At 38.4% G+C, this 13348-nt stretch overlaps 1 protein-coding gene across 3 annotated transcripts in view; it reads right to left on the bottom strand.

Annotated features, from left to right (window-relative positions):
* Nucleotides 1–944: 944 nt before the first annotated feature.
* Nucleotides 945–13348, bottom strand: part of LOC137176169 (synapsin-3-like) — a 120396-nt gene continuing 107992 nt past the window's right edge. For all 3 annotated transcript variants that reach the window (XM_067582274.1, XM_067582271.1, XM_067582272.1), the window contains 4 exons: nt 8922–9053; nt 8034–8052; nt 7771–7924; nt 945–7517 (listed from right to left, as the gene is read on the bottom strand). In XM_067582274.1, the coding sequence (XP_067438375.1) occupies nt 7394–7517; nt 7771–7924; nt 8034–8052; nt 8922–9053 (429 nt within the window). In that variant the 3' untranslated portion in view covers nt 945–7393. The remainder of the gene's footprint in view (nt 7518–7770; nt 7925–8033; nt 8053–8921; nt 9054–13348) is intronic.

Consider the following 13348-nt stretch of genomic DNA (forward strand, 5'->3'; position numbering starts at 1 on the left):
GCAAAGCCCCAAATGGCTGACAGACAAACTTAGCAACTAGTTGGTGAATATATTGGAGCATTAAACAGCTAAAGAGCCACATATATCTCTCAGGAGTCAGTGGAGACCAGAAGAGCTGAAAGGTGAGTTAATATGGGATTATAATCACCAGGTGGTCATTAACACATCTCTAAATGAATGCTAATTTTATATCTGCTGAATGTGTAAATAAGCAACTGTTTGCTAACACATTCACCATATCAACTTTAAAAGGTAATATTACTGAATGTCAGCGTTGTGTTTATCGCTTACAGCTTGATGTGTTGCACTCAAGTACCCAAAAATCAGTTAATGCAGCGTTAAAATATGTTTAAAAAATTGACTAATGGCAAAAAAGAATATCTATCATCTCCATGAACAGCACATCAGTTCCAAACAAGTCATTTTTTGCCATTTTGGAAATAACTGTGAACATTTCAGTTTGACAGGCACATTCAGACTGAGAAGTAGTCTAAGAAATATCTGAGTGATGATGCTATTGTTTGAAGAGTAATAAAGTGTGAGCGTGTGTGCAGTGACATATTCATGACTGAATGTGTTTCATATTACCTCTGTAGCATTAGTGCTTAACACAATTCATTTCAAAGCTTGACGTAAAGTGGGAAGCGGATGAAAGGAGGCGCTGGAGTCCAGCAGGTTTTCTTCTCTGTGGCCTTGTGTTGCCAGTCAGCTTTTAGCACCCTGAGCTTCATGCCAAGAGGTATAAAATACAGTAGTAATCCAAGATGAAGGGATTTTGAGATTATCACTACATACTCTGAAAGTTGCGTATTTCAAACAGGACTTTTAAAAAGTAGAGTAATAGCCAGGACCTCTCTTGCAGTGACCATAAATGGAGAAAAGCATTCAAATCTGGCCATGTGGAGCTCATTGGATGACTTATGAAAGTGGAATGCACAGCCAGGTATAATAAAAGTTGTTACCTTTAATAACAGAAATCTTGATTTTTCAGACAAAAGAACAAATGTACAGAAAACAAAATAATATTGATACTAATAAATTACAGAAACACATGAGATGCATCACACTTCTCACAAATAAGCAGCCAGACATTAAGATCACATGACGACCAAATTTACACACCTGAGGCACACAAGAGGGGTTGGTTTTCATGCCACATTTACACCAATATACAGAAGAGTAACGTTAATACACTTAAAGTACCACACAATACCATCCACCATTCAGCAGAGAGAAAGGGACACACTGGACTGAAAGATCGGCGACTAAACCCGTGCAATGACAGTATTTCTCTCATTTACAAACGCCACATTTAAAGTGGACTAGATTTCCTTGCAGTAGTAGCTGTATTTAAATGGCAAGTCTCTGTGGCTGCATATTGAATTCAGTTTTCCAGCTCAACACACCCACAGTTGAGCCTAATGACTCAACTGTGTCACAATCAAAAGATAATCACAATGTTAAACATAGCAGAGTATTGCCTTTTCTCAAAATAATACATCAGATTTGACAGAAATCATTTCATAAAAAAAAGATGGGGGTGAAGTAATGAAATTCAATCTCAAATTTTGTGAAATGAGCACAACTTGTAGTGTCTGTGACGTCAGCTGGCGGCTTTGGAAATCTAGGAGTTGATTAAATTCAGGGAGGAAGTCTGAGTGGAGCTGAAGCTGTGATAGGCCGAGACTCCTGTATATCAAGCATAAGAGCTTAAAACATATGTCTCTTAAAGCCTAATTATTATCTTAAGAAAAAAAATATTTTCAAAGCTGGTTGTCTCATTCCCACTAGTTGGTGGCACAAAAAAAAGAAAGAACAAAAAAATGAGGACCAGTGCCGGATTAGCGGGCTTGGGGGCCCAGGGCTAAAATGAGCCATGGGCCCCAAATGGCCCACCTGTGCATTGTGTGTGTATCCTGTTGCCTTTAAGACACAGTATGCACAACTGGCTACAAGTGGCAGCTTCATTATATGTACTTTATCGGGCAATTCATGAATATAAATACATAAATAAAAAGCTTCTCTAGCAAATCTGGTGGGATTAAGATCATCTAACAACTGGCTATTGATCAGACATCTTTAAATTGACATCAAATAATCTTTCGTCACTTTGGACAATGTGGACATTTTAAACGCAATTGTACTTAGGAATATGCACCATGTAAGCACAATATCAATTCAAATGATAAAGGTAGACTATTACATTTTTAGATTATCATTATTTCAATTTATATTGTGCTTTAGTCATGCACATAATAAAACAGTTTTGCCCGTTTTTTAAGTCCCATGCTAGGGATGAACAAAGTTATTTAAGTTACTGACTTGAAATGAAATGAACGACCACATACAGTACCAGACAATGATGCTGGGGGCCTTCGGGGGCCCTGACGGTCTGGGAAGCTGTGGCAACAAAAACTTCAGAAAAGCTTTAAAAAAAGGTGAGGTCTCAGTGATGAAATGTGGCGATTTTGAAAATTATAGTTCCACTATGGAGTCCTAAGGTTATGTTTGGGGAGTGTTTCAGTGACTGAGATGTTGTTACATTGTAGTCTGGTTGCTGTCACATGCAAAGCTCTCACAGTCTGCTGCCTCTGCTCTGATGTTTTGGCTCAAACAAGTTGAAACAGAAACAAGCAGCAACTCCCATCTTCAATATCCCCTCATGTTGACATCACAGACATAACGTTTTTTTGTTTTTCTATAATTCACGTATCAAACTAATCCCTTCCTGTTGAGGGAACAGATTCCTCTCACTTTTCATGCACGGATCATATCAATTTCAATCAAAAACACTGCTCATTTCACAAGATATTTTCCAGTACTACCACTCCAAAGTCAGTCTCTGCAAAGCATTGCTGAACTTGAGTTAGTTACTAAACTTTGCAGCTCAGTTCGAATTGAGTCAAATCCAAAAAAAAAATCAAGTGTGTTAAGCTTTAGCAGCTGAATGGGAGACTTTATCTGGCTGAAAAAAAGCAGATCATCATCTAACATGTGGTCACTTATAATAATCTATCCAAAAGAGATGAGCATGAATGTATGACAACAGTTTGATCCCAACTGTCAAACACAGAGAGTGATAAAACTGAGAAATCTGACATCAAAGTTTATCTTTCATCCTGACAGAGGCACTAGTAACAGATCATTGATCAGGTGGTTTGATTTCAGTTACTGTTGTTTGCCTCTGTAGGACAGGACAGTCCACCTCATGTCTTTAAAGTTATCGAACACAGTGATTTAAGTTAATATGTCAGTTTATGAGCGACGTCACAGCCATTATTGCATGGCACATAAGGGATAGTAAATCCTTATGGTTTGGTTATGGCTTATCACACTGCAGTATTAGGTACTAACTGGTAGGCATCTTTACAGTAAAGACAAAACAATGCTTTAAACCTTAAGGGGTCTTACAATGAAATGCAAATTTGGTCCATTTTAACACAGTGCCAAAGGTGATGAACTAGTTGCAAAAGTGCTCAATGACAAGACACTGATTCCACGAGAAAGCTTACTGCAGATCAGGATTTCACTTTTACACACAATCCTCTGAGGCAGCACTATAACAACCAGTGATTGGTTCTGTTTGGATGGAGCAAAAGAATCATAATTTTGGCAAAAAAGGAAAATATCACTGGCAAAGACTTTGTGATGGAAGGTGGGCAGCAAGCTAAGTGTTGTGATTCTGTGGCTCTGTGACAAATTGAGAGTAAATGCAACCAATCAGATTATTTTTGCCTCCAAAGCAGCAATTAATAGAAGTGTCAATACAATCTGAATCATTTCTTAATGTTGTTGATGTTACAGTGAGCACTGTAGTGTGTATTCGTGAAGATAACACTTTATTAGCACTGTGAACAAACAATGTTAAAACAACAGTTAGACATTTAGGGAAATACATGTATCGGATTTCTAGTCCGTTAAATATAAGGCTACAGCCAGCCACCGATTAGCTTAGCTTAGCACAAAGACTGGAGACAAGGGAAATAGCTAGTCAGGATATTTCTGGATATTTTGAATCTTACAAAACCTGCCTACCAGCACCTCTAAAGCTCACTAATTAACATGTTACATCTCATTTGTGTAAGCCGTACAAAATGAAAAGTGTAAAAATGATAAGTTGCTAATAATGTGCTAATTAGTGAGCTTTAGAAGTGTTGGTAGGCAGATTTTGTTCCCTTTTGATAGAGACATGCTAGCTGTTTCCCCATTTCCAGTGTTTATGCTAAGCTAAGAGTCGTAACAATCTTCTTATCTAACTCTCAGCAAGAAAGCAAATAGGCGTATTTCCCAAAATGTTGAAGTAGTGCTGTAAGTTTTTCATGTCACTGCCAGTGAGACTGAAAGGCAAAGTTTTAAGCTTCAAGGTTTTGAATCAAACTTGCATGAAAACCTAACAATTATTATTAACATAATTATTGCAAATATGGGCAGTTTTTCTATTTTTTGTTGTAGTCATTATTAATCATAATGGCTAATTTACAACTATACACACACACACACATACACACCCACACACACCACCATACATTTTATACAGCTTCATGCATTTAAATTATATTTACCTTAAAAAGGGTCCATATTATTTTTATGATTATTATTATTATTATCATCATTATTGTTATGGTTGTTGTTATTATTATTAACAATTGTATTACTTTAAAAAGAACTATAAGAACTTCAGACTTTGGATTAATGACAGGTCCATTTAAACTGCATGTCAACCAGTAGTATATTCATGTCCTCTTTGTAAAAAGAAACTGAAGTCACACTGATATTTCAGTCACTCTGACACCTAATGACACTAACTTTCTCTGAATCAAATATAAAAAAGTAATCTAGGTTTATTCAGGAATTACAGAGATGTTGATAATTTTCCAGCAAAAAGAGCCATAAACTGATTGTTATTGTGCTCTGCACAGAAATCTGAAGATAGAGTCACTCCTGTTTTTTTTTTGTTTATTTTATAACAGTTTTCTTTATGGGCCCTTGCTGTTCCCTTATAATAATATAGTAATAGTAATTTTATGATATGTACCTGTATGTGTTTTTAGGAAGGTTCCTTGAAAAAACTTAATTTGGTGCTAATTATAAAGAAAAAGGAGACAGTATTTATAGTTGGTGTACGTTTAAGTTTTTTCTTTTACTAAAGTACAGTAGTTTTATATACAAAATTGGAAAATAAGATTTCCATTAAATAAAGGAATATTTATATGTATCCAAATGTATCTTCAGTCAGTGACAGTTAATAATGACTGAAAAAAGTGATGGCTACAACATAATGTACGCATGTCTCAATACTGTATCAGGTGCTTCAGAAAGAAGGCAAAAAAATACAATTTACTACAATTTGTTAAAAATTTACTACAATTTGTAGACAATATGTTTTCATCAGTTATGCTATTACTGACGAATACATAAAGTCAAAATGTTGAGGCGTTACTAACTAACTTGGAGCATCAATTTAATGTAGCGATGCCTTTCTTTGGAGGGAATCAACAACCGCCTGAAACTGTGCTAAACAAAGCAACTACTACATCGTTTCATTTTTCTGGATACTTACTATGAGTACTTTCTCAGAACATTGTCTATATCTTTGCTGGAATTTGCACCAAATTAAACAGTCCTTTACAGGAAACTTCCTGGAATTATTATGAAGAAATATTGGGACCCATAAAATAAAGTGTTACTGTTGGTTTTGCTGCTTTAAAGAGTACTTAAGATCACAAGCTTGTGGTGGGTTTCTGTTAGGAAATACCAATTCGACTCTACAACATTCACTAAACGTTTGCATGCAGTTCCAAAGCAGGATGAATATTTGAAGAGGCTGTCTGCTTTTGCTGCTACCACTGCAGATGTTGCATACACATCATTTGACCAAGATGAAAATGAACACTTTCAATGATAAATTATCTGCAGTCTCATTAGTAGTAGAGAATAAAGTTATAGGCTGCGATGTTATACAACCAAACCTCTTCTTTCTCAGTGGAAATTTAGGTTCTTTAAAAGTCTCTAAATATTACGTCCTCATTGTTCGCCTTAAAACACACAGCAATAGTAGGTATGATACAAATCCCCCACAAAAAATATTCCGTAGTGCTATTCACAAAGCACAACACACTAAATAACGAAAAAAGAAGGACTGGAGGAGAAGATCTGAGCTGTGATGGAAGACGATGGCTGTAAGCCAGTACAGCATTTGCACCTTGTGAAATCACAAGCTCAAAGGTTGATTAGCTGTGTGATTGTTTTCTTGACCCAGTGCGTGGGGGATTTTTTTTTTTTCGGTTTTATTAAAAAGCACTTTGGTAATGTCAGGCCAAGGTAGAGGAGTCACTACGTAAGCCAATATGTGTCTACAGCACACGGATGTCTGAGAAATGTGGCTGCTGGCAAGATGCTCAGAATCGCTGGTGAGCTGTGAGGATTCAGTACATTTCTCATAAGTTAACTGGAACAGTTTAAGATAAGAATATTGCCGTAGACATCTGCAAATGTTTCGGAAGCTGCATGTCAATTTAAATAATTTAAATGAATTATAAATAAATATATATATATAGACAAATCAAACATGACCAGATAATAAACAGTTTCACTGGTTGGACAAACTGAATGCAGAATAACGACTATATCCCAAGCAGTACGAGCTAGATTATGATTATTTACTGTAATTATTTACCACTAGAAAGGCCAAGTTGTTAATATCTGACTGCTGATCTTAGTTTTAGGGATCAGTCACATGTTTGGGTTGATTCTTTCTGAAATAGGCTCTCCTCCTACCATGAGCCCTTCAGTGCCGTTCAATAAAAACACAAGGGATTATGGGTATAAGGAGTGGGTTGCAGTTCCATGTCTGCAAAGATTTAACAAGAGAAAGGCTGGACTGATGCTTATATGGATCTATTTCTTCATCTGGTCTTAACTGGTATGAACAGCAGAGAAGAAACAGACAGGACAATCAATCTGAGTAAAAGTAACAGAAATTTAAATGGGGTTTGGTTTGATTCTGACTTTGAGGTGACCTCCTACATCTCTAAGAATCTCCTGTAAGGAAGACAAATATGTCAGTTTAACAATACCTTTACATGGTTTTTTCCAACACCTACCCTCTGTGTGTCTGTTCATAAATCACCAGAAGAAATACAGGTGATGACTATATTTGACATCTTCAGTCAACAGCTTGGTGGCCTTTGTCTCGGACACCTAAAATCAGTTGGCCTTTCAAGTGGTAAATTTATCTGTGGACAGCAGGTGTTAAACTTCACAAATACTTAGGAAAGAAAAATAACAGGAAGCTGAGGCTGTGAGGAGGAAGGAGACTCCTTAACAGATTAACCAGTCAGGTTTTTCTTTTAACCTGACAACTGACAGAAAGCAGAAGCGTCTGAAGAGGCTCTTAGTCGGAGAAGAGGCTGGCAAAGGACTGTCGGAGGCTGCGGATGGTCTCAGCTTTGGCCTCGTCGTCGGTCACGTTTCCTCGTAACGTCTCTGTGAAGGTGTTGGTCAGCGATTGGGATTTGCTGTGTGGTAAACAGAACAGTAGTTTACTTTCTGCTCTTTTTCAGTAAGACAGGAAGGTGAAAGGTGAAAAGTGTTCCTTCTGAATGTAACCTTCACTCTACAAATGTTCATTAAACTGATGTAGTTTTTTTCTGCATGTAAGTGTTGATTTAAAGGAGACAGTTTGTCAGCTGACTCCATGTCTCCACCTAGTAGCAGCATGAGGCATTACATTATCTTTGTGATATTACCGGAACTTCTGTCTGGACCTACTTTAGCTGTGGTGACTGTTTCTGAGCTCCAGGTCCGGCGGTGGGGATGGGCCCAGGCTGGAAGGCCTGACTGGGTGAGGTGTTGGCTGACCGGGCTCGCTGTGGTGAACCCTGGGCTGACTGGGAGGGAGAGGCGGAGGCAGAGCGGTGTCCCCCTGCAGTGCATACACACACACACACACACACACACACACATACGTCAGTTTTTGACCCTAACACAGCAGCAGCAAGTACTGTTATAATAATAAAGAGAGTATTTCTTACCTCGTCTGGGCTGTGTGGTCTGTGGACAGAGGGATAAAGAGAGAAACACACTGATATAGTTAAGACAGTAGAGGAGGTTTCAGATGTATAGCATATATTTCAGAGACTGTTATTCCACCTAATATTGTACTGTTATTGTACTGTTGAAGTTATATTTCCTGGATAAAATCTGTGAGATAGCAGTAATGAAGTGGCACATTAGATGTAGTGATGATGCTTAAGTAATATAGTACCAGCACAAATATTAGCAAAAGTAATCATAGTAGTTACTATATACAGGGCCGTAGCCAGGATTTAAAAAATACTGAGGTTATAGTCAAAATTCCCCCAAGTCACATCTCCCAGATACTAAAAACAAAGATTTCGATATTTTATTGATTCAGTTTGCTGTTCAGTTACACCTTCTGTAGGCTTAATTTCCCAACATGAAGGTTTCTGGTTAGACGCTAACTGCATCTCATTGTTAAGTACTTGTTAAATGACAATCTAATCTGATCTAATCTAATCTAATATTATTGACAGGCTTAGTAATATTATTAGTAATAGTAGCAATGGTAGTAGTAGTAGTAACAGAGGAAAAATCAGTGATGGTATTAGTAATGCTATCAATGGTGGTAAATAACATTTTTGTTTATAATAGGAGTTGAATGATAGCAGTTTTATTAGTATTAACAGCGGCAGTATTAGTAGCAGTTGTGTGTACAGAATGGTAATAATGGGTATAGTAGCAGTAATAGTCATAGTAGTATGATAAGTAGTACAGTTGTAGTAATGATAGTAGCAGTAGCAGCAGTTTGAGGTATCAACAGTACTTTTCATATCAGTAGCAGTAGTTACAGCAGTAGAATTTATTATGGTAACTGTTTAAAGCAAATGTGTCAGATGTACCTTAACAGAGGATGGCTGAGGTGTGGAAACTCCCAGCAGAACCTGCGCCATCTTGTTGATGACTAGCTCTGTGATCAGCTGTTTATCTTCCTCCACATGTTCACCAATCAGAGACATGGAGCTGTCCATCACCTACAGAGAGAGAAAAAACAGCCTCCTGGATGGATGTTTCCTAAATCTACTGACAGCGTGGAGTGACAGCTCTTCAGCTGAGGCCCAACACCATTCCTCCACTAGATGGCAGTGTTGTATCTTTTATTATACAAAGATTAGATATTGTATATGCTCTCTCTCAGGTCCCAGATTATGTCAGTGATAATGGACTCAGTGGAGTCTTGCCAGTAATGATAGTTATTTTATATAGATTACATATACAATAATGTTCTGCTATGTAGTGTGTGACTGTTGAGTTCAGAGGATGCAAGTTATAAAAACTCTGCTGATTTTAAATACAATTTATGGCCGGATGCACTGAGCATGACACTAACTTTTCTGTTTGTTCCCATGCACTGTCATGCTCCTCAGAAAGTCCCTCATTCTACATCTGTCCTACTAAACTGTAGTGAGACCCTGTAGAAGATTAGCATAAGAGATAGTTTTCTCCAATGTTTGCTTTTTTCCCCCTCTTTTATCTCTCATAATTCTCCAGCCTCTCAGCCACAAGAGCCATCAATCACGTGAATCAAAGTAAAAGTGAAACTTAAGTTGTTTACTCTGCATGTGCAGCCTGAGATAAGGTACTGCTACATGAGATGAAAAAGTTGTGAGTCACTGACCTATCCTCCATTTAATGTTGTAGATAAGTGAAATGGCATATTTCAGTGCATGTCTTATCTTTTAAAGTATTATTTTTCTGTGCCACCCTGTGCAAAAAGGGAGAAAAATTAGAATTTCCAGTGAGTGAACGATAAAATGTGACTCCATCTGTAAATATTATGTTGCCCTGGGCATGACTTGGAAGGGCACAGACCACATCCATTGCCACACAAATAATTAACCTCAAAAAAAAAAAAAAAAGAAAGAAAGAAAAAAACAACCAACAACTTTCCCACCACTTCAGCTCACATGCACGTACACGTGTACTGGAGAACCACAGAAGCACATGGAGCTTGGAGACCCGCTGTCCTCCTCCCTGAAGACCAAAACAAACAGCAGCAGAGAAGTGTGGCTGCTGGCACTGCTGGCTTGGATGCAGATGCCCAGTGCAGCGGATGGGGCTGCTGCACCGCGCCCCGACCACAGGCTGTAAACACAGCGCCACGCATGCATGCATGTCCTGATCCGTTCGTACACAGTGTACGCCAAGCACAGCCCGACCATGTGCCACAGAAAGCATGCAGGGATCCCGTTCCAAACAGTGCACCAATTAATTTCACTGAATGGGCTTCCCCATTCTTTCTCTGGTTGAGGTTGTTTTTATTAGTGGCATCAATTCAATACAATTCAAAGTACTTTATTTGTCCCTAAAGTGGCAATTCGTGACAGGCAGGTTTGCAACATAAAACACACAGATCAGGTGGTGTTTGGTTAGATTGAAATGTGTGACCTTTGATGGCACAAGACATTACTGATGTACACAAAGACTTTGCAGAGCCAGGGACTTGCTGTTGCTAATGTTATACTATTAAAATGGTCTATATAGCAGCTGATAAGTTGCACTTGGGGCTTATTTCACACCACAAAAACCTAAGAGGTCCACTTTTAGAACCATTTACAGAACCATTTAAAGGTCAGATGAAATTCGGTTCAGGGAATCTATAGTTCTACTACTATATCTATCCTTAAATTGTAGCCTAAAGACCTCTGAATCACCTCCCACATCTGTAATTTATTCAGTGATTCACTGGTGTTGCACCCACTGACAGCTGTTGGTTGGAGAAACAGTCAACCAATCAGAGCTTTGTAGGCGGGATCAAGAATGTCAATATCATCTTCTTGCGTAGCCAGCTAGATACCTAGCTAGATCCATGAAACATAGTGACAGAAAAATGGCCACAAAAATGACAATAAGCAGGGATGGTATTGATGCTGTACAAGAAATAACAACTCTTACACTCTCATATTTCCTCAGATGTCATGAAAAACCTTATATGCTCCTAGCAACCACTATTACAGCTTCTGTGCTGGCGGGAAGGATACGTCACTCACTACCTCCACTCCCAACAAAAAATTGGCTAACATGAACATGATGTCAGATTGAACAAATTAATTAAAACAAAATGGCAATTCAGTCTGAATATGATATGTAAATCCCACGCTTTTTGGTCTTTGAAGGTGCCAAAGTACTTAATACACTTACCACAGTGTATAAAAGCTACATCCAATAAAAATATGACATAGATTTTGGTTAAGGCCCAGGCAGACCATTCTTGATAAAGCCCCTCCCAGTGCTAAACTCTGTCCCATGATATTGTTTCATGTGGAAACATGGCAAACCACAAAGGAAAATTAAAATCTCCATTAAATTTGACCTTCAAGAATGCATGGAACAATCCAAATCTGGAGAACTGAAAGAGCTTTTAAAATCCCCTCTGTGTTCTTAGGTACCAATGTTTTTGAGATTTTTAGGATCATACTGATCCACACAGAACCACTACCCTTTCCAAAAAACCCTTTAAATCCCTTCCTTTTCTGCGTGTACCCAGATTCTTGGCTAGGGTTTGGCGGTGAGGTGGGGTGTGGCACTGTGTTTTGGCCAGTTGAGTCATCACCACATGGGACTGAGCAGAGGCCTGGCAAACAACCACCAGGCCCCACTTCAAACGGTGTGTGGTGGCAAGCAGAGCTGGGATCCACCCTGCTGATTTATTAGGATACAGAGTCATCTAGCAGAAGACTGGGACTGCCACTGGCCTTTTCAGCACTGGAACACAGAGGTGTTATTCTGCACTTTTATTGAGCTGCACAGTGTTCTGTCTGGACAATGTACCCTGCTGTATGGGAAAGTTCACAAAGCACAACATGTGAAATGTGTTCATTCAAAATTATGGTGCAGTTGTGGTACAGGGATGGGCACAGGGTAATGTTTTCCTAGGAAAACAACTTGATAGTTGCATTTATACCCCTCCCTCTTGCTAGCTTGATGGGTTTTATGATTTATGCTACTTCTGTCTCATTCAAGTAGCTCATGAATGTCATATAATGAAGAGTCATGGCTCATTCTGTCATGAAAATCATGTCATGGTATTGAGTCAAATCATGAACTGTTGTGTGTGTTGTCTTGTCATATCATTATTGAGTTACATTGTTTTTAAAAAGTATTAGCAGTAATGTCATGTCATGTAGATTTTGATTCATACTATTCTCTTCTGTTCTGTGAGGTCTTGTTATGTCATATAATGTTGCATAATGTCACATAATATATATATCATATATGGCATAACAACATCCATCATACGTTAGCCATGCTAAAGGCTCTGTGAGGCCTAAATAGTGATACATGCTGAAAACATCAGCATGTTAGCATTGTCACTCAATGCATGGTAGCACATATTAGCATGTATAATGTTTTGCATGTTCACCATCTTGGTTTACTGTGTGTTAACATGTGTTAATTAGCACTAAACACAGATGAGGCTGATGGGACTGTCATTAGTTTTGCAGGTATTTGATCATAAAGCCAAAGTATTGGACACATCCAATTTTTTACCTAATGTTGGCACTAGATGAAGAGCTAAGGACCTATAACCAATGTTATTGCAATTCATCCTGAATGTTTGTACCAAATTTCATGGCAATCCATGCAATAATTGATGAGAAGTTTAAGTCTGTACTTTGTATATGATGTATCATGACTGATCATGTGCTGTGATTGTTGTGCAATTGTTTCCTATTGTTGTGTTGCACCACATCATATCACTGTTATGTTATATGAGATTATATAATCAAGTTCTGTTGCATTGTGTCATTTTATGCCCTGTTGTCATGTTGTTGGCATAGCTGGCATGACATGCCATTCTTACTGTAGTCCTTGCTGTCATGTCATTTGTCATTAGGCTGTGCAGTGTCATGATGTTGTGGGAAGTCATGTCACAACATCTTCCAATGTCTGTAGGTTTTTTAATTGAACTGACTCAAAGTCTGCCTCATGTTAATATCAGCTGCAGTAAACTGTTAATGAAGCGCCCGTGAGCACCTAATTACTTCCCATTAGGGAGAGGTGTCATGGCTGATGTCTTAGTCTGGAACAAAAAACAGATTCCCACCGTGAAGGGCCGACAGCTTTCTCCCTGTCGCGGTTAATTAAATTCCATCATGCTTAAGTGTTAGAGAGACAGAGAGATAAAAAAGAAGAGGATGAGGTGTTGCTCGTCAGAGAACATTGTTACTTCACTGTGTCACTGGTTTCTCTTTCCAAACAGCCCAGCTCTAAGACCACATATCTCTGGGGAGCTGGTAGATATTTCCTGAGATAGTTTTAAAAAAAG

This window comes from Thunnus thynnus, chromosome 23 (genome assembly GCF_963924715.1).
Source record: "Thunnus thynnus chromosome 23, fThuThy2.1, whole genome shotgun sequence".
Lineage (NCBI taxonomy): Eukaryota > Metazoa > Chordata > Actinopteri > Scombriformes > Scombridae > Thunnus > Thunnus thynnus.